Source organism: Manis javanica, chromosome 1 (genome assembly GCF_040802235.1).
Source record: "Manis javanica isolate MJ-LG chromosome 1, MJ_LKY, whole genome shotgun sequence".
In the NCBI taxonomy this organism is placed as follows: Eukaryota; Metazoa; Chordata; class Mammalia; order Pholidota; family Manidae; genus Manis; species Manis javanica.
Genome location: NC_133156.1, coordinates 155,014,098 through 155,036,866, shown reverse-complemented (window position 1 = coordinate 155,036,866; position 22,769 = coordinate 155,014,098). Strand labels below are relative to the sequence as shown.

General features: G+C 42.8%; 1 protein-coding gene across 8 annotated transcripts in view; it reads right to left on the bottom strand.

Moving 5' to 3' along the window:
• Positions 1 to 22,769, bottom strand: part of UXS1 (UDP-glucuronate decarboxylase 1) — a 128,822-nt gene that overhangs the window by 77,704 nt on the left and 28,349 nt on the right. For 5 of the 8 annotated variants that reach the window (XM_073238843.1, XM_073238841.1, XM_037015544.2 and 2 more), the window contains exons 2-4: positions 4,778 to 4,805; positions 3,433 to 3,496; positions 2,290 to 2,333 (exon numbers count right to left, since the gene is read on the bottom strand). In XM_073238843.1, coding sequence (XP_073094944.1) covers positions 2,290 to 2,333; positions 3,433 to 3,496; positions 4,778 to 4,805 — 136 coding nt within the window. The remainder of the gene's footprint in view (positions 1 to 2,289; positions 2,334 to 3,432; positions 3,497 to 4,777; positions 4,806 to 22,769) is intronic. The other 3 variants (XM_037015545.2, XM_073238828.1, XM_037015543.2) reach the window with 1 other exon arrangement.

Sequence of the window (22,769 nt, the reverse complement as noted above, 5' to 3'; positions counted from 1 at the left end):
TAGAACTTAAATTATCATTACTGTCTATTCAAAGAACATTTAAAAATACCGAGAAGTTAAACAAATGGCATACACTCAAGCTGTTAAGAAATGGGGGTGTGGTAAGGACAACAGCCCACATGGTTCATTTAGGCTTCTAAAATGGCACTGTCCCTATTTCTTCCCCTGTATAATATAATCTTTACTTTTCAGAAATATTCTTATTTCTTAGGGGTCCTCTGCCCCCAGTGACAAGCACCTCAAGACAACATATTTTCAGTTACATTTTAATTTTGCCAGCATCAAGCTGAGCATTCTTACCACACAGCTGGGAAAGATAAAACTAGACTGAGCTCCACGGATCATCACAAAGTCATGTCTGTACTTGACTTTCTAAGTAAAAGGATAACCGGGCTCACCGTCACTGACTGGCTCATCACCCTGAAGAACAGAGCCATTTTAGGATGAGCAACTAGAAAAGCAGCCCCCAGAGGCAAATACTTAACCTCTGAATCTATTTTAAAGGTAATTCTCAGTCTGGCTAAAGGAGTTTCTGGTAAATTCTTTAAGATAATGCTGTACTTGGGATTCTCTTTCCAATTTAGGAAACAGAGCAACAAAAAAGCATCAAGAGTCATAAAGTTCTCCTGTTTCAAGAGACCATGTGTGTAAACCATTGCCTTTGGGAAGTAATCTAATTGATTCACTTTTCTCTTCATGAACTAGTATTATTCCCTAAAGAAAATGATCGTCCATGGCAGATTGTTTTTATTTGGTGGGAGGACACCCAACATAAAATCTGTGGTAATTTTTTTCACCATAAACAATTTTTTTAGAAGCTTCAATTGAAATCTCTTGGATTATGACAGTCTTATCAAAGGGAGAATTCCTGACTCCATCCAATGAAATGTTACAAGCAACATAATTTCAAATCATGGCAAGAAAAATTTAAAGCACAAACAACAGCCTTACATTACTACTGAATATGTTAAACAACTTTTACTCCAGTAAAAGTCAAAATTAATAGTTTGCCTGACTACCTATAAACTATCAATGGACAAGTAGAAAGTGAACAAACACATTTTGATTATTTTCCATCATTATCTTTCTTTGATCATTTAATGAAAATACCAAAATTAAAGAAAAAATGGCTTTCCATATCTTCCTTTATATTCCAGACTTGATAGAAGGCTCATACAGTGCTAATGCACGTCATTCAAACTCATCCCAAGGAAAAAATAATAATTATATGAATGTGTTTGTTTTTCTTTTTTCACCCTCTAAAGACCCAACTGCCACTCTGGACACATGAAGTTTTCCACATACACTCCACAAAACATGCCAGCGCTGCAGCTGAACAGTTTTATAGAGAATGGGACCGTGAGTGCACCCCCACATGCAGGGGGAACACACCACCAGGACAAAGGGTGAGGAGGAACTTTCTTTGCAATCTGGTTCAAACAGAAGTTTCCACCCTATTATACAATACTCCTCTCCCAGCTGCTCTACCTGGACTCAATTCTGAAAACTTAGTGAGGCAGTTTGGTGACAAAAGCAGATAAATGACTAACCATGAAATCACAGGCTCCATAATCATAATACTTATGGTGCTTACAAAGGGTACCAGATTTTCAGTCCTCCAGATTTGTTTTCTTGTTTTGGAATTCTCTTAGACCAATCAACATATGCTAGAAACTATCTGACTGCCTTGAAGTTAAAAGAAGGTAAGGCCTAGTCTCAACTTGTATGTAATGAATTTTCTGGAACTGAGAAATTCACAGGGTTTGGAAAAGCAAGACTTTAACACACCTATATCATCTCTTCATCCAGTGTTTGGACTATTTGGGTTTTATATTCAAATTGGGTTGAGAAACCAAAAACATTTATGTAGACATTTGTTTAGATTGCCAGTTTGTAGATAACACATGGACAGTGGATAACAGAGGAAGGACTTTTAATGTAGGATCTACAGTTGGGTTTCAGAAGCTCCCCTGAAAAATAAATTGATTAAATAAACAATATTGTTTTCTGGAGAGAACCCATAGTTTTCATCAGAAATGGTTCTTAATGACAAAAGAGAAAAAAAGGTCTAAAAACACTAAACAAGTAAAAAAAAAAAGTTTAAAAACAATGCATCCAAACTTTAAAGTAAAAAGTTACCTTCTCATAGAAAAGTTCTTGTCTTGAAAATGCCTTATATTTTTCATACTCTAGGATGACTCAGTTGAGATGAACTTATATTAGATATTGACCTTCTAAGGTCAATCAAATAGTATTTTCCTAAACTTAAAACACAAAGTGTATACATACCTTTTTTCCAAATCTCTGATTTTCTCTCTTAGTGGCTCAACAATCTAAAATAAAAATAACTGAAATTAGTTTTAAAGTAAAAACACAGTCTTCCACCACTTCCACCCCACTGATGTTCTAGATAGGCATGACATAATTCAAAACAGGTATTAATTTCTTCTACAATTCACTTCCACTTTGAAGTAAAGTTATACCACTTGAATCTCAGTTCTAGAATCAGGATAATATACTGCATGTTGGGAGTCTTATTCCCCAGGTGCCTAAGTCTCTGAGACTTAACCTTTTTACTTGACTATCTCACTACGAACAATGTTAAAGGTGATTTGGGCTCATAAAAACAGACAGATCAACACCACCCGCTTCTGTTCAGTAACTACTGAATCCCCTAGAGCTGCCCACAAACCCTGAACATCTTGTTTCTGCATGCTATCTCCATGTCATCAGCTCCACAGGTAAACTGCAGGCTGAGTCAACCCACACCCAAGTGTGTGAACAGTGAGTGAGCTTGGACAGAACTAGCAATCCCAGGGCTTCCCCACAACTCCAGCATCTGGCTTCATACAAAATGAGTAACTCCTGTACCCTGCACAACTCGTCTTGTAACAGTCTATCTATATTTATTTGACTAAAATGTAAGTCATTATTTTAAAGCAGAAGGTGAGTCATCAACAAGAGGAGCCCGCTTTCAGTGAGGCCACTGTGGCTCTCCATCTGCACTGCAAAAGCCCATTGTGCTCCCAGGTCCTACCATCTGAGTTGGGCTGTTTTTCCTTTTAGCATCTGCTCAGGTGAGCAGATACTGGCACTTGCTTCCACTCCTTGTCAAGATACCCACTTCCCTTTCTCTACAAAAGCTCGGAAAGGCTTACCTGGAAAATCAGATAAAAGTTTAAATCTGTTCTGCCTTCAAGGTGGAATCCCTTTTACTACATCACACCTTTGTAAAATGGATAAATGCTGACCAGAGATGTATCAGCATAACAAACTGAAAGTCTCCTCATACATAAGGGATTCTTTTTTTGAGAGGTAGTTTTTCAAAATCATAGCTCAGCATCAAGCTACCACAATAAGACACTAGCACAAGCAAAGAAACTGAAGTTGACAAATAGATAGAAAAAAACAAAATGTGGGAAAGAAACCAACCTCTTCAATCTTGCTCTCAAGTTTTAGTTCACCATTTTCCTGGATAGACCTGTTGAGTAGAAAGCTACAAAACTGAGATCAATTGAAAGGCTTCTAAGACATCAAGATGTATTTCTGAACAAATTACACAGCTGGAACAAACCAAAGGCTGCGGACTCCTCCGTCCTCTTCCCAGTGTCAGTCCTGTGTCTCAACCCTTCCAGAGGGGGGTGCCCCAGGGGAAAATAAGGCATCTGGGGGAGGACTCTCCCTCCACCCACCTCACGTGCTCACTACCTGTAGGTCCTTTCTAAAATACTCTCATTTTTCATGTTATACTCAACATGGATTTAAATCAGATGCAGGAAGTGTGTCTACAGGGGCACAAGTTTCTCTGCTGGGCTTTCCTGGGGATTTAATGCAAAATGGAGTTTTTCCAAGTAAACAGACAGAGCTCCTTTATGTGTAATCTAAGCACCCCTCCTAGCCACACACAAAGCCTTCATCAGGCGACACACAAGCCCTGGTGGGAGGGATGAGATCCACACAGTCCTTCCCGTTTTGCAGGGCTAACTCCACAGGAAACGCCGGTGGGGGCACAGCCGCCCCTTGCCCTCACGGCCTTGCAGCAGCACTGACCAAATCCAGCTCAAACACTGCAATGGTGACTGCTATTCTTTTATTTTCATTACCAATTTGAAATACAGAGTGGGGTAAATTCTTCTTGAAATGTAGCACTGTACTAACAGCACCAAATTTGTTTTACAATGAAGGCTTATTAATTTTTGCTGATTTTTTTTGTTTGTTTTAGACAGTAACACAAGGACTTGACTGTTGTGAGTGTCCTTCCTGCTCTATTAAGAAGCATAAATAATACAGAGGCCAGAAGGCTCCTGTGTCCCTCCGGGAGACACAGGTGGTCTAGGCATCACCTGGCTGGTCACAGTTTCCCTTAATGCAGCTCCCTTCTCAAAAGACTTGGGTAAGCCCCCTCCTACCATCCCCAGCCCAAGCCGCCCAAAAATACCCTTACATGTTAGTGGTGTAAAAGCTAGGGTCAACCCTCTATCATCTGTAAAGGGGAGAAGGGACCCCGAGGTGGGCAATGCAAAGGAGCTGACCAGTGCAGCACCATGTTTTATCTTTCACAACTGTGCTCTATTTGGGTAAACATTAAAATCAGATTATTTCTTGAGAATATCCATAGAAGGTCAGACAGACACAGCCTAGATGCGTGAATAGCAAAAAACTCAGTTTCACTTTAAAAATATTCTTCAATTAAGACATGACATCAAAGGTGCATATGTAACAATGGATATGTGTTTATAAAACCCAACCTGATATCTGAATTATTAGAAATAATTACCTCATATTAACGAAGTTGCCCCAAACAGCTGTAAGGAAAAGAAGAAAAAAGTCAGCATTTAAGTTTATAACATTCAAGGATTTCAACTAATACAATTTTAATCAATATTTAAAAGTTAACTAAGAAAACCAAATTACAGCTCATGGAGACAATGCACACTTTTAAGTATTAAGTCCAATTTAAAAAATTTGGAATGCTTCTTGTGGGGTTTGCAGTTCAAACCTTTCCCTGAATGTCAATGCAACCAAAACCTAGAGTCAACACTGTGGCTGAACTGCAACTGAAATTCATCCCTTCTGAGTCTCATCGCATCCCCCTTATGTGAGTTTTTGGCCTGCTGTCTGCCTCTGTGACTGTAATGCCTGGAGGGTGGGTTACCATGTGTACAGCTGGCCTTCAGTACATGTCTATGTAAGTCAGCCCAGCTCCAACAAGAAGATTTTACCACTGATGACTTTAAAGACTCAACAGGAGACCAGGAGCAAATGCTTTAGGGGCTGAACAGAGGGTCACTTCACAAAGACACCTTCTCTGTGAATGAGCCATCCCAGCATTCCTATATGGTGGCCAGTGGTCATCTTCAAATGCTGACAGCCTCCTAAGGGCCAGATGCTCAGAGACGCTTCCAGACTGTGAAGAAAAAATGCAAACACCCTCCCAGTCATGGGGCGGGTGATCCCGTGAGCTAGGAAAGGCCCTGAGGTTAGGATCTATTTCTAGGCATCTTCTTATTACCATCCTCTGGGACATAGTAGGGGTTTAATAAATGTTTCTTGAATAGGACTCCAAAATCATGCTCCCTACAAGAAATCCCCTTTGTCCAGAGGGAGATGTTGGGTCCACATCTCTATTCAAATAGAAGAGAAACTCTTGATAGAAAATATAGCAATAAACAACCGAATAAAAGTAGCAAGTAACTAAGAAATGGAAGAAATGAAAGTTGTACTATATTCATTATTCATTTAAAAACATAAGGAATGTTTGTATCTGTGGATGTGATCTTGCTTTTGAATATTATCCTCAGGAAATAGATATATATATGAGAGCTGACTTCACAAATCATGGCCTTATTTGTCATCTAAAAAAAGGGGGAGGAAATGAAAATATCTTACAGTGGGGGAATTGCTACATAAATCATGACATAGCTATGCAACAAAATCAGAACTATGACTATGACCATTATAAAAAAAAAACAAGAAATAACAAGTGTTGGTGAGGATGTGGAGAAAAGGAAACCCTCCTACACTGTTGGTGGGAATGTAAATTGGTGCAGCCAGTGGAACTATGGAAAACAGTGTGGAGGTTCCTCAAAATATTACAAATTTGGCTACCATATGACCCAGTTATTCCACTTCAGGGTATTTATCTAAAGGAAATGAAAACACTAAAAAAAAAACAACAACACTGTACCTGTTTATTGCAGCAATATTTGCAATAGCCAAGACAAAGAAACAACCTAAGTGTCTACCGATAGATGAATAGGTTAAGAAAAAGTAGAGCATATATACAATGCACTATTATTCAGCCATAAAAAGAATGAAATCTTACCATCTGTGACAACATGAGTGGGCCTACAGGGCATTATGCTAAGTGAAAGTCAGATAGAGAAAGACAAACACAGTATGATCTCACTTACATGTGAAATCTGAAGGAAAAAAACAAGAAAAGAAACAAAACCCAAGCTCAAATCTGTATCCATACAGAGGACAGATTACTGGTTGCCAGAAACAGGGGATGGGGTGGGTGAAATGGTGAAGTGGGTCAAAATAAAACAAGTCCTGAGGATGTGCAGTACAGCACTGTAACAACAGTAAGTAATAGTGTATTATGTATTTGAAAGTTGCTGAAAGAATAAATCTTGAAAAATCTTATCACACACACAAAATTTGTAATATATGTGGTGACAGGTGTTACCTCAAGTTATTGTAGTGATCATTTTATAATATGTGTACACCTAAAACTAATGTTACATGTCAATCACATCTCAATAAAAAGATTACAGAACTATGTTGTAACATGATAATGCAGTTATGACAGTTCCAGCTGAGAAAATATGCATGCTATATGACTTCTGCTACTGAAACATACAAAGGAAAAAAAGATTATCTGGAGAAGTAAAAATACCGAGTTTAAATGGTGAAGTAATTGTTTCTTTTTCCTTGTATTTATGTGCTTACCTTGCCTTTTAAAAAGGAGGGAAAAGATTTTTAAACCCTGCTAAATGCCATGCCCCTGTTCTCAATCTCTTCCTAAACAACTTGTGAACATCGGGGTCAGTCCTCAGCTCAGACTTCAGACATTGTGGATGAACCAGGAGCTGCCGAACCCCACAGACATCTCACTGTCTCACAAATAAATACACCACCTCTTTTTGGCTTTAGGATTACACTGCTTGTCAAAATATACCACGAGTGGTCCCTCTCTGTTCAGGCCACTGAACTGCATGGGAAGAATTATCCTCTCCTTCAAGTGCCTTCTGCATGGGCAGTAATTTTGACAATTTTCTCAATCATTCCATGGTTTTAATTTACTCAGTTTCTTTTTTCACACTTCTCAGTCTCTTTGTCATCACTTAGACCATCTGAGATACTACGGCTGCCGGCCCGCTCCCAGACACCTCCCTGGCTGAAGTAAGGACAGGTGGCCCCCGGCCCCAGGTCTTTTCTATGTGATAGATCCTGTCCCCTGCGAAGAGGGGGAGGGGCCTGGGGTGTGGCCAGAGAAGGCAGCACCCACAGCCACAGCTTCACCACCCTTTATAAACAGAAAATGATGGCTCTTCATGGATAATGCCCACATCTATTCTTGTGGCTCAGACCTCTTTGACTGACTCTTTGCCCACACCTGGAGATGCACCCATCTCCCCAGCTGCTCTTCCCAGTTCATGGACAGAGCTTCCTGAACCCTTCACTTGCTCACCAATCAGACCTCCATGCAACCTGTCATGGCAGCCCTCCCCCAGATTCTTCACCCTCCTGCCCTACTTGGCCTCCCAACCCCTACTCTGCCTGCAAGTGGTCTCCTTGGCCAGAGGGCACCCACCTCACCTGGGCATCCCACTCTGGGGAAAGCCTCGACCACTCTCTTGTTCCAGGGGACACAGGGAGCCCCTGTGTGTCATCACAGTGCCCACTACACACTTCTGTCTAACTGGCTGCTCAAAGGTGGGTCCCCCACTAAGATCTGGTGTTTCCTTATTCACATTTGCAACACTGAGCACATGCAGGCCAGAAACCAGAATTAGGTAAATGGAAGACAAGAAATGTTTCACTATCTTACATTTATCTCTTCCTTAGTACATTTATCTTCAGAAGTATTATACCAATCAATCTTTCAAATGTTTTTATGTCAAGTGTTTTTGGCCTCCTTCTAAAGTCTGCCCACTTTGCTCTCAGAAGCAAACTGGACCGGGCTCCCAGCACAGACCACTCACAGCAGGCAGGAAGAGCCCCTGCGTCACCACAGACTCATTCCAAGGGGAAAAAACAGGTGACTTCCAATGACTGTGGAGCACTGCTCCTGGTGTCATGTGTAAGCTAGCCTGGAGCATGATTCTGTGTGTAAACCATCTGGATATGGTGTTCAAAAGCTCAACAACGATATAAATCAATGTTGCTTTTAGAATTTTGCAACCTGCTTTAGACAATTTGACCCACCTTACCGTGTCTCAAAAGAATAGCTAGGATTTACTAATAGATGATGTACTCTATAAATATTTGAACTAAACTGAACTATATTAAATCTATTACATCTAGAAAAGGATTCAATATTAAGTATTCAAGAAAAAAGGTAATCATTCATAATTACTAACAAGGGGCTTAAAACTAACCTCCTTATACAGTTTTCAAGATAATTTCTTAATTTTTACTATAAATTTTTAAAATTGCATGCAAACTGAGGCACATGGATTTCAGTTCTCTCTCTGTCCTATCTATACCTAGATTCCATGCCACACACAGGGAAACCCAGTTCAAGAACATCAATGACACAGAAATTTTCATGTAGGGCAAAAAACTCAGTGGTTTTCAAGGGAATGATTAAAACTCTGTCCTTTTACAACAAATAAAAATAATAAAATGCTAAGCCAACATTGTGGTAGTCTCTATTAGTCTAACTCGGTTTCTTAAATATGAATCAGACATCAGTTGAGATAAACCCTGTTAGAACACAATTTCTCAGTCTGTAATCTGTGGGTCTCTAAGGATTCATGAATGAGTTTCAGGAGTTTCTAATTTCAGAAATCCTTGAAAGTCTACCATGCATACATAGCTTATCAAATCCTCCATAAAAGCTGGAGTTTTAAGTGGTGCACTTGTAGAGTTTTTTAGAATAGGGGTACATCCCAAATCCTTAGATGCCAGCCACATGGAAAGTACAGACTCTTCACCAGCAATCCTGACACCCTATTTTAAGAACTGTTACAATAGTGAACCAGACAGAACCACCCTTTCCATTTCACACCTGTGCATTTTAAATGGCTGCAATGTTTATCATGCTTTTATTGGGCGTTCTGATCTGCACCTTAACCTGGAAAGCACATGGACTTCTACACTAAGTCCAGAAGAAGTCCCCTGCAGGAGGGCATACGCCTCTGTAAGGGGGATGGAAGGCATGACTGCAGGCAAGCGCTGGTGCTCAGACATCCGACCAGGCAGCACACCCACCGGGCAGTGGGAAGGGCCCTGGCTGACCCATGCAGACACCAGGCCTTTTCTTTCCAGTGTTGCCTTAACTCCCTCCTTGCTCATCCATCGGCCAGCCATCTAGCAAAGCTGGCGCCTGCAGATGCATGGAGGGTAAGGCCCCGCGGCCACGCACAGCAACCACACCCCTCATGACAGACAGGGAGGACACCAAGAGGAATGGGCCAGAGAAGGTGTCCCAGAGCTGGCTGATGGCTGGCAAGCTGCAGCAGGCATCCATCTGCAATGACGGTGGGGAGCAGCCTGACCCCACTCATGAGGGAAAAGGTGGAGCACAGGTATCCACAGGGCCCAGGGGAACTAACCCAGATCATGAGAACACAGTCCTTCAGGATGGGCAGAGGGAGAAACAGCAGGCCTGCCTACAGCAGTAACCGAGGGTGTCAGACATGGCTAAGTGCAGGTCTCTTTTAAAATGCCAACATTTATTCATTGAGCCCCTGCTAGGTGCCAAGCAAGGTATGATGTGCGGCAGCAAATGCTCCTAACCGTGGTGCCCTTTAGATCAGAATGGTTCTTTCTCCAAGACCTCACTAAGGCTGAGAATGGACAGGGATGGAGCAGGAGGCCCCACCCAAGTCAGCACTTCAGTCTCTTGTATCAGAATCTCCACAGGCATTGGATTTTTTAAGTGCCCCAGGTGATTCTGACCGCTGGGGAAGGTGGGGCCTCCACCCTAAGGGAGCTGGTGACCTGCCACGGTCAAGAGTCCAGGCCCCAACCACTCTGGTCCCTTGTAATTTCTCCAACTTGTCAAGCCTGCCCCTCCTGCCCAGGGCCTTTGCCCGCAACTCTTCTCCCAACTTCTTTTTTATCTGCCTCCCTCAGTCCATACATGTCTCAGCTCAAAAGCTACCTCACCAAAGAGCTCTTACTAAACAGTTTGTAATAGCGCTCCCCCATCCTCTTCCCTGCCCATACTTAACCTTTATCTTCACAGCACTTAGCACCTATATCTACAAGTCTATTTATCTATGAATCTATATATGGTTCCCTCCAAAAAAAATGTAAGCTCCAAAGAGGCTAAGGATCTGTTTTGCTTGCTTCTGCTACCTACAACATCAAAATGCTTGAATAATATTCAGTGCTAAGTATTTGCCAAAAGAATGAATGAATGAAAAGTTCTCCCAAACGATAGAGAATCACTGCTCTAGAACAAGAGTCAGCCAACTTTTTCTGGAAAGGAATAGGTGAGTAAATATTTAAGTCTTTGCAGGCCATATGCTCCCTGAAGCAACTAGTCAACTCTGTCACTGCTGGCCAAGCACAGTCAAGATAACTCGGGAAAGCATGGCTGTGCTCCCCATACAAGTTTATTCAAGAACACTGAAATTTAAATTTCATGTACTATGAAATAGCAATTTTTTTTTTTTACTTTTTTCAACCATTTAAAAATTGTTGAAATTTTCTTAGCTTGAGGGTGGGCTGCAGTGGGGCATAGTTTGCCAATCCCTGCTCTAAGAGATACCAGAATGATTAGGGACAATCACAGTCCAGGGAGTTGTGGTCCCTGAGGGGAAAACAACCACCAGCCACCCATATGTAACACATCAGGAGCTGCAGCCCGAACAGGATGGTGACGGCTGCACACAGGCGGGGATGTGGACCAGGCTCTGACGGAGATGGTCCGCAGGAAGAATGGGGGCTGTGCTCGCAGAGGTGCCCTGGGAAGGGCTACCTTCTGTAGCACTCCAAGTCAGCTGGACTCTGATTAGCAGGCCGCCAGCAATCATTAGACTGGGACAGGGCAGCCGTGCTTTAGCATAAAGGAGGCAGGGTGTGAGGGGCAGATGGCCAGGGTGAAGGACGCAGAGGACAGAGCAGGGGGACTATGTGCCAGGCTGAGGTGGGAGAGGTCAGGGTGGAGTGGTGACACAGGTGATGTCATGGGGTAAGAGCACAGGAGGTGTTAGACAGCCAGGGAAGGGACAATGGTCTGGGACTAGCACACACTCAGAGCTGGCATCCCAGTGAGCCAGGCTGAAGGCATCTAGTGGGCAAGGGGAAAGGGAAGCTAGAGCAGGGAAGGCAGCATCGGCCAGAGATACAGAGGGGCCCCAAGGCGAACAAGTCACAGGTTCAACAGTACTGGCACTGGCCACTGCATCGGGCCTGGCAGTGGCCATGGGAATCCCACGACAAGGCCAAGACAGACAGTAAGCACAGCGACACCAGATCACTACCTTTTACCCAACCTTTCTTCTGGCTGTCTCTAATCACAAGGTCACTTATTTGTTACCTCCACTTCCCAGCCAAAGCCTGGAGCCAAGCCTGAGCCAGGACTCACAAAAGGTCACACAGCTAGTGACCACCCTCACTGGTGCCAGTGCTTCCCCACAGGAGGGCTGCCCGACCCACCCAGGGCCCCAGCATTCCCCATTTCCACTGAAAAAAGGCAACCGTGTTTTCCCAATCCCCTACCCTCAAGCACCCTGCAGGTAGACTGTGCTCAAACACTGGGGATTGCTGACCTAATGAACTCTTTGTGGGGGGCAACCCAGCCTATACAAATGCTGAAGATGCTCCCCATTTCAGGAGAGAGACTACCAATTCCGATCTCCTGCTTGCTGAAGTTGAGAACACTTTAATTTACAGAAGTATTCAAAACTGGAACCTGCACAAATGTAAGGCACCCTGAGCTCATCTAAAATGAGTGTTATGTGCAGAGAAAGTTCCAGTAACGCTCAAGTACAGTGTGGCTCAGACACTGCTGTGATTCTGTTTACTGTTCTGCTTGAGGTTTCCCAAGCGTGTTAACTACAACAAAACGCCTCGTCTGAGCTATGACTCAGTTCGTCTGCCAAGAGCTTACTGCAAAGCTGTATGGTGTCACTGTGCTTCTACACAGAGCCTCCCAAGTGGAATTTTAAAAAATTGTCCAAAAACTCTTTGACATACCTCCCATCAGGAGGTAGGGTGTCTGTGTCCTCCCCTTGAATTTGGTGGACTTGTGACTGCTTTGACCACAAGGGAGAACAGAAGTGACACTATGTGACTTTTGGAGCTGGTCATAAAGAGTGTGCATTTCTGCCTCACTGGCTGGGACCCTGGCTCCTGGAGCCCTGGACCACTGAGTCCAGACAGCTCACCTGTGGGCACTCCAAGGCCCAGTGCTAGCCAAGCTCATCCCCAGGGGCAGACCTGCCAGCAAAGCCACCTGGAGTGGATTCCCTCCAGCCCCAACTGTGTGGATCATCCCAACTGCAGCCCCAGACGTCATAAAACAAGGACAGTCACCCCATTTCAAATTCCTGACACACAGAACCCAGAAGCATAATAAAATGGTTGTTTTTTTACACAACTACCTTTTAAAATCATTGGTTAAACAGCAAAACCAAACAAGAACCAAAACACAGACAGGTATGTCCCCACGCCTCTACTATAACAATGTTCGGATGTTTTCATGGCAGCCCTCAAATCAACCCAGGATGCAGGCTGAGTTCCTCCCCACCCATGACACATGCCCTTCCTCATGCCCACAGTGTGGAAATGCATGGACTTGGCCACTTGGCTAAAAAGTGTGGCCAGTGGGGCCAGGCAGATGTCCTGAGGAAATTCTAGCACCCAGGCTGCCTGCCTGCATCTGAACAGACAGTGAACATGTCCAGGAGAAAGGCACCCTTGCTAACCCCTGGTGAAGCCCAACACCACCAGTACTGGAACAGAGAAAATATTTGACACACCTGGGAGAAACTTTGAAACACAGCTGAAATGATTTTCAAAGCAGACAGAATATGCATTATTCTTGTAATAACAAAAGTATTAAAAGAGCTGTAATAAGAATAGTATTACTAGATGCAACAGAAAATTCAAGTTAGAAGATATTACTCTGTTTTTAATTCTTCAAGTAAAAAAGATAAATGTGCAAAAGGAGGTTTCCAGTTCCCACTCAGAGAATTTGCTGCTAACAGGTCAGGCAGCATCAAGCCTACTCCCCAACCTCAAGAAGCCGAGCCCAACACCTTGAGCCCTGGCCAGCTGGCCAGACTTGCAGTTGTTCTAAGTGGTTACACAGAATGAAAATTGTCTCAGATAAAAACGCTATTGGGATGCCTGCACAGACTCCAGTGACTGGTGCGCTTCACAAGCCTTGAGCAGAGGGCATTTGCTTGTGGGACCTCCCTTCAACATCAGCCCTGCCCTAGGCCCTCCTCAAGGCCAGACTCCAGGGCTGAGTCCCAGAAACAGGGAAGATGCAGCCCTTCCAACTCCTTGCCCTGCAGGCCCAGTTGGCCAGTCCCAAACTTCTGCTATTAAACACTAAATGACTCACACCTTCCCATATGCTTACCTAATAAAATTGCACCAACATTCCCATGGGAAAAATTTTTGCCCCAAGATATTCCTTTTTTTCACAAAATGGTTAAAAATGCAAGAAAGCGTGGGCCTTGTAGATGACTCCTTACATGTAAAAAAGTCTTTACACATAAAAATGTCCATATTAAGTGAGAAAGGAAACTTGGTAGAAGTAATTTTTTGCTTTTTAACTAAATGGAAGTTTAAAACTACATGCACATGTATTTATTCACAGAAGTCTGTGAAACATTTGGTAAGACCTTCCTATACTTCTGCATTATTTTCATTTCTACAAGTTGCAGGAAGAAAGTTTGAAATACATTTTTTCCGGTCTGTGAAGGATGCTGATTGGTTTTCTGTTCAGGCCAGGTAGAGAAGTATCATAGCTTGCAATGTACAGGTGACCTATTTAAATGCCTGAATCCGCTAAGTTAGGAAAGCCCCAAATCCAAAACCATTTAATCAGCTATCATCTCAAGGAAATAAAAGCCTGGATAAGAAAACCACCTACATGGACCTTCTGTAGGTGGTCAGGGCAAAGAGTTGTTGAGACCAGAGCCACACAAAGCATGTCACCGGAGCTTGTCTGAAACGCAGTTCCTCAGGCTAAACACTGGGATTGGGAATCAGAAACTCTGGGGTGGGGCACAGCCATTTGGGTTCAAAAGTGCTCCAGTGATGCAGATTCACCCAATCCAGTAAACAGCCCACCTTTGTTTTCCCCCTGCTGATCCTAGGACACTCCAGGCTTTGTTAAGTCAACACAGAGTTACAGTGTCAAATAAGCCCTCTCCTGTAGGTGCAATGTGGCTGCCCCTTCTCCCACTCCACTGCTGTCCCTGCCTTGCCTTTGATTCTCCCTTCTGTGTGCCAGCCCCTCCTCCAGGCTCTGGCCACCAAACAACCTGATGACCTCCATTGCTGTCCTTCCTCCCATTTCTGCCTCTCCATGGGACACTCCCTTCTCACGGGAGGACTTGTCCTGAAAGCTGTTGCCTTTGTCATTTTCCTGCTCAAGATTCCTCCAAGTTCTCAAAACTATTTTGATGTTACTTCCTACCACCAAAAGCCCTGAGCATGCACTATATGACCTTGGGGGCAGGGCAAGCCATTTTATTATTTTTTTAATTTTCTTTTTTAGTATCATTAATCTACAATTACATGAGGAATATTATCTTTACTAGACTCCCCCCATCACCAAGTACCCCCACATACCCCATTACAGTCTGTGTCCATCAGTGTAGTAAGATGCTAGAGTCACTACTTGTCTTCTCTGTGTTGTAGAGCGCACCACGTGACCCCCCACATTATACATGCTAATCATAATGCCCCCTTTCTTCCCCCCCTAACTTACCCTTCCCTTCCCACCTACCCTCCCCAGTCCCTTTCTGTTTGGTAACTGTTAGTCCATTCTTGGGTGCTGTGAGTCGGCTGCTGTTTTGTTCCTTCAGTTTTTTCTTTGTTCTTATACTCCAAGGATGAGTGAAATCATTTGATACTTGTCTTTCTCTGCCTGGCTTATTTCACTGAGCATAATACCCTGTAGCTCCATCCATGTTGTTGCAAATGGTAGGATTTGTTTCTTCTTATGGCTGAATAATATTCCATTGCATATATGTACCAAATCTTCTTTATCCATTTATCTACTGATGGACACTTAGGTTGCTTCGAATTCTTAGCTATTGTAAATAGTGCTGTGATAAACACAGGGGTGCATATGTCTTTTTCAAACAGGGCTGCTGCATTCTTAGGATAAATTCCTAGGAGTAGAATTCCCGGGTCAAATGGTATTTCTATTTTGAGATTTTTGAGGAATCTCCATAATGCTTTCCACAATGGTTGAACTAATTTACATTTCCACCAGCAGTGTAGGAGGGTTCCCCTTTCTCCACAACCTCGCCAACATTTGTTTTTGTTTTTCTTTTGGATGGTGGCAAGCCTTAGTGGTGTGAAGTGATATCTCTTTGTGGTTTTAATTTGTATTTCTCTGATGACTAGCGATGTGGAGCACCACTGCATGTGTCTGTTGGCCATCTGAATTTCTTCTTTGGAGAACTGTTCAGGTCCTCTGACCATTTTTTCATTGGATTATTTGCTTTATGTTTGTTGAGGTATGTGAGCTCTTTATATATTTTGGATGTCAGCCCTTTATCAGATCTGTCATTTATGAATATATTCTCCCATACTATAGGATGCCTTTTTGTTCTATTGATGGTGTCCTTTGCTGTACAGAAGCTTTTCAGCTTGATATAGTCCCACTTGTTCATTTTTGCTTTTGTTTCCCTGCCCGGGGAGATATGTTCATGAAGAAGTTGCTCATGTTTATGTCCAAGAGATTTTTGCCTACGTTTTTTTCTAAGAGTTTTATGGTTTCATGACTTACATTCAAGTCTTTGATCCATTTTGAATTTACTTTTGTGTATGGGGTTAGACAATGATCCAGTTTCATTCTCTTATATGTAGCTGTCCAGTTTTGCCAACACCAGCTGTTGAAGAGGCTGTCATTTCCTCTTTGTATGTCCATGGCTCCTTTATCGTATATTAACTGACCATAAATGTTTGGGTTAATATCTGGAGTCTCTATTCTGTTCCACTGGTCTGTGGATCTGTTCTTATGCCAGTACCAAATTGTCTTGATTACTGTGGCGTTGTAGTAGAATTTGAAGTTGGGAAGCAAAATCCTCCCTGCTTTATTCTTCCTTCTCAGGATTGCTTTGGCTATTCAGGGTGTTTCTGTGGTACCATATGAATTTTAAAACTATTTGTTCCAGTTCGTTGAAGAATGCTGTTGGTATTTTGATAGGGATTGCATTAAATCTGTAGATTGCTTTGGGCAGGATCGCCATTTTGACAATATTAATTCTTCCTAGCCACGAGCATGGAATGAGTTTCCATTTGTTAGTGTCTGCTTTAATTTCTCTTAAGAGCGTCTTGCAGTTTTCAGGGTATGGGTCTTTCACTTCCTTGGTTAGGTTTATTTCTAGGTATTTTATTCTTTCTGATGCAATTGGGAATGGAATTTTTTTCCTAATTTCTCTTTCTGCTAGTTCATCGTTAGTGTATAGGAAGCAACAGATTTCTGTGTATTAATTGTGTATCCTGCAATTTTGCTGAATTCACATATTAGTTCTAGTAGTTTTGGAGTGGAGTCTTTAAGGTTTTTTATGTACAATATCATGTTATCTACAAATAGTGACAGTTTGACTTCTTCTTTACCAATCTGGATGCCTTGTATTTCTTTGTTTTGTCTGATTGCTGTGGCTAGGACCTCCAGTACTATGTTGAATAACAGTGGGGAGAGTGGGCATCCCTGTCTTGTTCCCGATCTTAGAGGAAAGGCTTTCAGCTTCTCGCTGTTAAGTATGATGTTGGCTGTGGGTTTATCATATATGGCCTTTATTATGTTGAGGTACTTGCCCTTTATACCTATTTTGTTCAGAGTTTTTATCATGAATGGATGTTGAATTTTCTCAAATGCTTTTTCAGCATCTATGGAGGTGATCATGTGGTTTTTGTCCTTCTTTTTGTTGATGTGGTGGATGATGTTGATGGATTTTCGAATGCTGTACCATCCTTGCATCACAGGAACAAATCCCACTTGACCATGAAGGATGATCTTCTTCGTGTATTTTTTAATTCGGTTTGCTAATATTTTGTTCAGTATTTTCACATCTATGTTCATCAGCGATATTGGTCTGCAATTTTCTTTTTTGGGGGGATCTTTGCCTGGTTTTGGTATTAGAATGATGCTGGCTTCATAATCCAGTTTGGAAGTATTCCCTCCTCTTCTATTTTTTGGAAAATTTTAAGGAGAATGGGTATTAGTCTTCTCTATATGTCTGATAAAATTCAGCAGTAAATCCATCTGGCCTGGTGCTCTTCAGACGTTTTTTGATTGCTGATTCAATTTCGTTGCTGGTAACTGGCCTGTTTGGATTTTCTTTTTCTTCCTTGGTCAGTCTTGGAAGGTTGTATTTTTCTAGGAAGTTGTCCATTTCTCCTAGGTTTTCCAGTTTGTTAGCATATAATTTCTCATAGTAGTCTCTAATAATTGTTTGTATTTCTGTGGGTCCATCGTGATTTTTTCTTTCTCATTTCTGATTCCATTAATGTGTGTAGATTCTCTTTTTCTCTTAATAAATCGGGCTAGGGGTTTATCTATTTTGTTTATTTTCTCAAAGAAACAGCCTTCAGTTTCACTGATTTTTTTCTATTGTTTTATTCTTCTCAATTTCTTAAATTTCTTCCCTGATTTTTATTATGTCCCTTCTTCTGCTGACTTTGGGCCTCATTTGTTCTTCTTTTTCTAATCTCAATAATTGTGACTTTAGACTATTCATTTGGGACTGTTCTTCCTTCTTTAAATATGCCTGGATTGCTATCTACTTTCCTCTTAGAACTGCCTTTGCTGTGTCCCACAGAAGTTGGGACATTGTGCTGTTGTTGACATTTGTCTCCACATATTGTTTGATCTCTATTTTAATTTGATCATTGATCCATTGATTATTTAGGAGCATGTTGTTAAGCCTCCATGTGTTTGTGAGCCTTTTTGTTTTCTTTGTACAATTTATTTCTAGTTTTATACCTATGTGGTCTGAGAAGTTGGTTGGTAGAATTTCAATCAATTTGAATTTACTGTGGCTCTTTTTGTGGCCTTGTTTGTGGTCTATTCTGGAAAATGTTCCATGTGCACTTGAGTAGAATGTGTATCCTGCTGCTTTTGGATGTAGAGTTCTGTAGAAGTCTATTAGGTACATTTGTTTGAGTGGGTTGTTCAGTGCCTCTGCATCCTTACTTATTTTCTGTCTGGTGGATCTGTCCTTTGAAGTGAGTAGTGTGCTGAAGTCTCCTAGAATGAATGCATTGCATTCTATTTCCTCCTTTAATCCTGTTAGTATTTGTTTCACATATGTTGTTGCTCCTGTATTGGGTGCATATATATTTATAATGGTTATATCCTCTTGTTGGACTGAGCCCTTTATCATTATGTAATGTCCTTCTTTATCTCTCATGACTTTCTTTATTTTGAAGTCTATTTTGTCTGATACAAGTACTGCAACACCTGCTTATTTCTCCCTATTGTTTGCATGAAATATCTTTTTCCATCCCTTGACTTTTAGTCTGTGCATGTCTTTGGGTTTGAGATGAGTCTCTTGTAAGCAGCATATAGATGGGTCTTGCTTTTTTATCCATTCTATTACTCTATGTCTTTTGATTGGTGCATTCAGTCCATTTACCTTTAGGGTGATTATTGAAAGATATATACTTATTGCCATTGCAGCCTTTAGTTTCGTGGTTATCAAAGGTTCAAGGATAGCCTCTTTACTATCTAATCATCTAACTTAACTCGGTTGTTAAGCTATTATAAACACAGTGTGATGATTCTTTATTTCTCTCCCTTCTTATTCCTCCTCCTCCATTCTTTATATGTTAGGTGTTTTAATCATTACTCTTTTGTGCTTCCTTTGACTGCTTTTTTGTGCATAGTTGATTTTATTTTTTGCCTTTAGTTAGTATTTGGTTGGTCTGCTTTCTTTGTTGTGAGTTTATTTTCTCTGGTGACATATATTTAGCCTTAGAACTGCTTCCATCTAGAGCAGTCCCTTTAAAATACCCTGTAGAGGTTTGTGGGAGGCAAATTCCCTCAACTTTTGCTTGTCTGGGAATTGTTTAATCCCTCCTTCATATTTAAATGATAATCGTGCTGGATACAGTATTCTTGGTTCAAGGCCCTTCTGTTTCATTACATTAAATATATCATGCCATTCCCTTCTGGCCTGTAAGGTTTCTGTTGAGAAGTCTGATGATAGCCTGATGGGTTTTCCTTTGTAGGTGACCTTTTTTTCTCTCTCTGGCTGCCTTTAATACTCTGTCCTTGTCTTTGATCTTTGCCATTTTAATTATTATATGTCTTGGTGTTGTCCTCCTTGGTTCCCTTGTGTTGGGAAATCTGTGTGCTTCCATGGTCTAAGCTACTATTTCCTTCCCCAGTTTGGGGAGGTTTACAGCAATTACTTTTTCAAAGACACTTTCTATCCCTTTCTCTCTTCTTCTTCTGGTACCCCTATAATGCAAATATTGTTCTGTTTGGATTGGTCACACAGTTCTCTTAATATTCTTTTATTCCTGGAGATACTTTTATCTCTCTCTGCCTCAGCTTCTCTGTGTTCCTGTTCTCTGATTTCTATTCCTTTAACGGCCTCTTGCACCTCATCCAGTCTGCTCTTAAGTCCTTCCATAGATTGCTTTATTTATATATTCTCCCTCCCTAATTGCTCCTTTAGCTCTTGCATATTTCTCTGCAGGCTCATCAGCATGGTTATGACCTTTATTTTGAATTCTTTTTCAGGAAGATTGGTTAAATCTATCTCCCCAGGCCCTCGCTCAAGGGCTGTCTGGGTGATTCTGGACTGGACCAAATTCTTCTGCCTTTTCATGGTGATAGAGGTAGTTGTAGGCAGGTAGCATGTGTGTTAGCTGGGAAAACAAAGTCCCTTCCTGCTTGCTGGTTGCCTTCCCCTTCTCCGCTGCCTGTGACTGTTACCCGCACATGGGGAGTAGGCTCTGGCTTAATTTCCTGATCCACAGTGGGCAGGGCAACCCACAGCCCTGCGGGGAGAGGCAGGTGTGCCGCGTGTGCTCTCCTGTGAGAACAGTGCCCCTTCGTGCCTTGCCCCGGCTTCCTCTTCATGCGCCAGGCAGCTGCGTGCCAGCAGCCGCTTTTGCATCTGGCCTGGGCAGCTGCATGCTGTGAGGAGGCTCTGGGCAGCTGCTGTGGGCGCGGCTGCTCCCAGGCTGCTCTGCCGGGGCCATGTGGGAGGGGGAATGAACAGCATGCTGTTTATCACCGTGAGGGGCTTCAGAGCTCCGTTGCTACCCAGGGGGTTAGGGCACCTGAAGTTCCTCAGAATTCCCAGCCTGCTGGGCCAAGTGTGCCAGACCAATTCCGACCAGCTGTGAGGCCCCTGTCCCTTTAAGACTTTCAAAAAGCACTCACTTTTCTTTTGTCCCAGGGGAGCTGGCTGTGGGGACCTGCTTGCAGATTTTACTTTTCCGTTTCCCTAATATCCAGCACCCCATGCAATGTGTATCTGTGCTCCCAGTGCAGATTACTAGGGCTGGTTATTTAGCAGTCCTAGGCTTCTACTCCCTCCCCGCTCCAATTACTTTCCTCCCGCCAGGGAGCTGGGGTGAGGGGCGCTTGGGTCCCACCGGTCCATGACTTGTATCTTACCCCCTTTGTGAGAACCTGCGTTCTCGCTGATGTTGATGCAGCCTGGCTGTTGTACTGTGTCCTCTGGTCTCTCTGTTAGGCGTAGTTTTATTTGTTGTATTTTCAAAAATATATATGGTTTTGGGAGGAGATTTCTGCTGCCCTACTAACACCATCATCTTCCCCCAAGACATCTTAACTGGTACGTTCCCAGGGAGAAGCTGCTATCCTGGGATGGAGTCAGAGCTGTAAATTTCTTTTGTTGGTTTTGCAGAATTACCTGGAGGACTGATAATAGAAAAGACTTAATATCTCTCATCAAAGATGAACATCTTGGGACCACTTAAGTTCACATCCTTAGCCCTTGGTCACATTCCTGAAAAAAAAAATCCTTAAAAGGGTGAACCCCCAACATTTCAGCATGCACCTCTCTCTGAGGTCACCCACACAAGTGCATAGCCTTAAATAAAACTTTCCCAATAGTTGAGTGTGACTCTTCTCTGAGGTAACCCACACTCCCCTTTCTCCTAATGTGCACCTTTTTGCCTTAAACAAAACTTTTTCTCAACTTTTTAGGGTGCGCCTCTGTGGGTTTAATTCTAATATTCCAGAATTAGAATGCGTGGCTTTAGTGCATCTCCATATGAACAGCCATTCCTAAGGAGTGGAGAGAAGTAATTCACCTCCATATCAATGGGTAATTACCTGGGTGACTGAGAGCTTATCTGAACCTGAGAGGTTATGGGGAGGCTTCACTTGCTTCTGCAGGAGCAGGAAGACGGCCCCCAAACTGCAGTTTGTAAGTAATAAATGGGTTTTAAACTTTATTTCTCCTTTTGATTTCGGTTTTAGAGGTATTTTGCCCCAGGACTTCTTGTCCCCAGAGTTACATCTGGCAGTAGTCGGCAGGACCTCTGAACCTGAAATCTGTCTAAATGGGTGTGACCTTTGGGAAGGCTGCCCCTAGAGGGATTGGGCCTTCCCAAGAACTGGGGAAGGGTGGAGACACCGGAAGCTGCAGAGTTAGCCTTCCTTGAGATAGTGGACTGCTTAGAGGCCCTAAGTGGCCATGTAGCAGTCGCTTTCTATTGAGATAGTGGAAAATATTATCCAGGAGAGACAGAGAGCTATCAAGGAGAAAGAATATCGAGAGGGCTAATGAGGAGAGAGAGAGACTTTGGCAGGAGAGAGACATACTTCAGCATTGTTTTAAGAAGCTGGGCAATGACCTATGGGATGCCCTTAAGGAAGAGAGACAGTTATTGAAAAGACAGGTCACGCTCCTGGAAGATTCTTTAGCAGCAGAGATGGGGAAGACAGCAGGAAAAGCCGCGCTGCAGGAGGCCGTGGGGGATGGGGAGGAAATGTGGTGCCTTCAGCCCCATGGAGGAGGAGCTGGGGTGGGGCCATTGGCGGATCTGCTGCCGAGGCCTCCACCCTAGGTACCAGCTTCTCCTATATTAAAGGCCCGCCCAGCTCTAATTAAGAAAATAAAAGCAAAATAACCGTGGGCTTCTCAAAGGGAGGAGCCTCCCCCTCCTGAGGTTGTGGAGCACTCCATGCTCCTTCCCTATACCCAGGATGAGATGGTGGGCATAAGCGTCCATTTTAAGCAGAGGTCATTAGAACCTCTGCCTGCATGGCTTTTATGTCTCTGGGATATGGATGGAAAACATTGTTATGTCAGGTACTGAGGTGAGTAGACTGGCTTCCCTGACTACTCAGTCTTCCTTCCCCAGAGTTACATCTGGCAGTAGTCGGCAGGACTCAGTCATCAGGG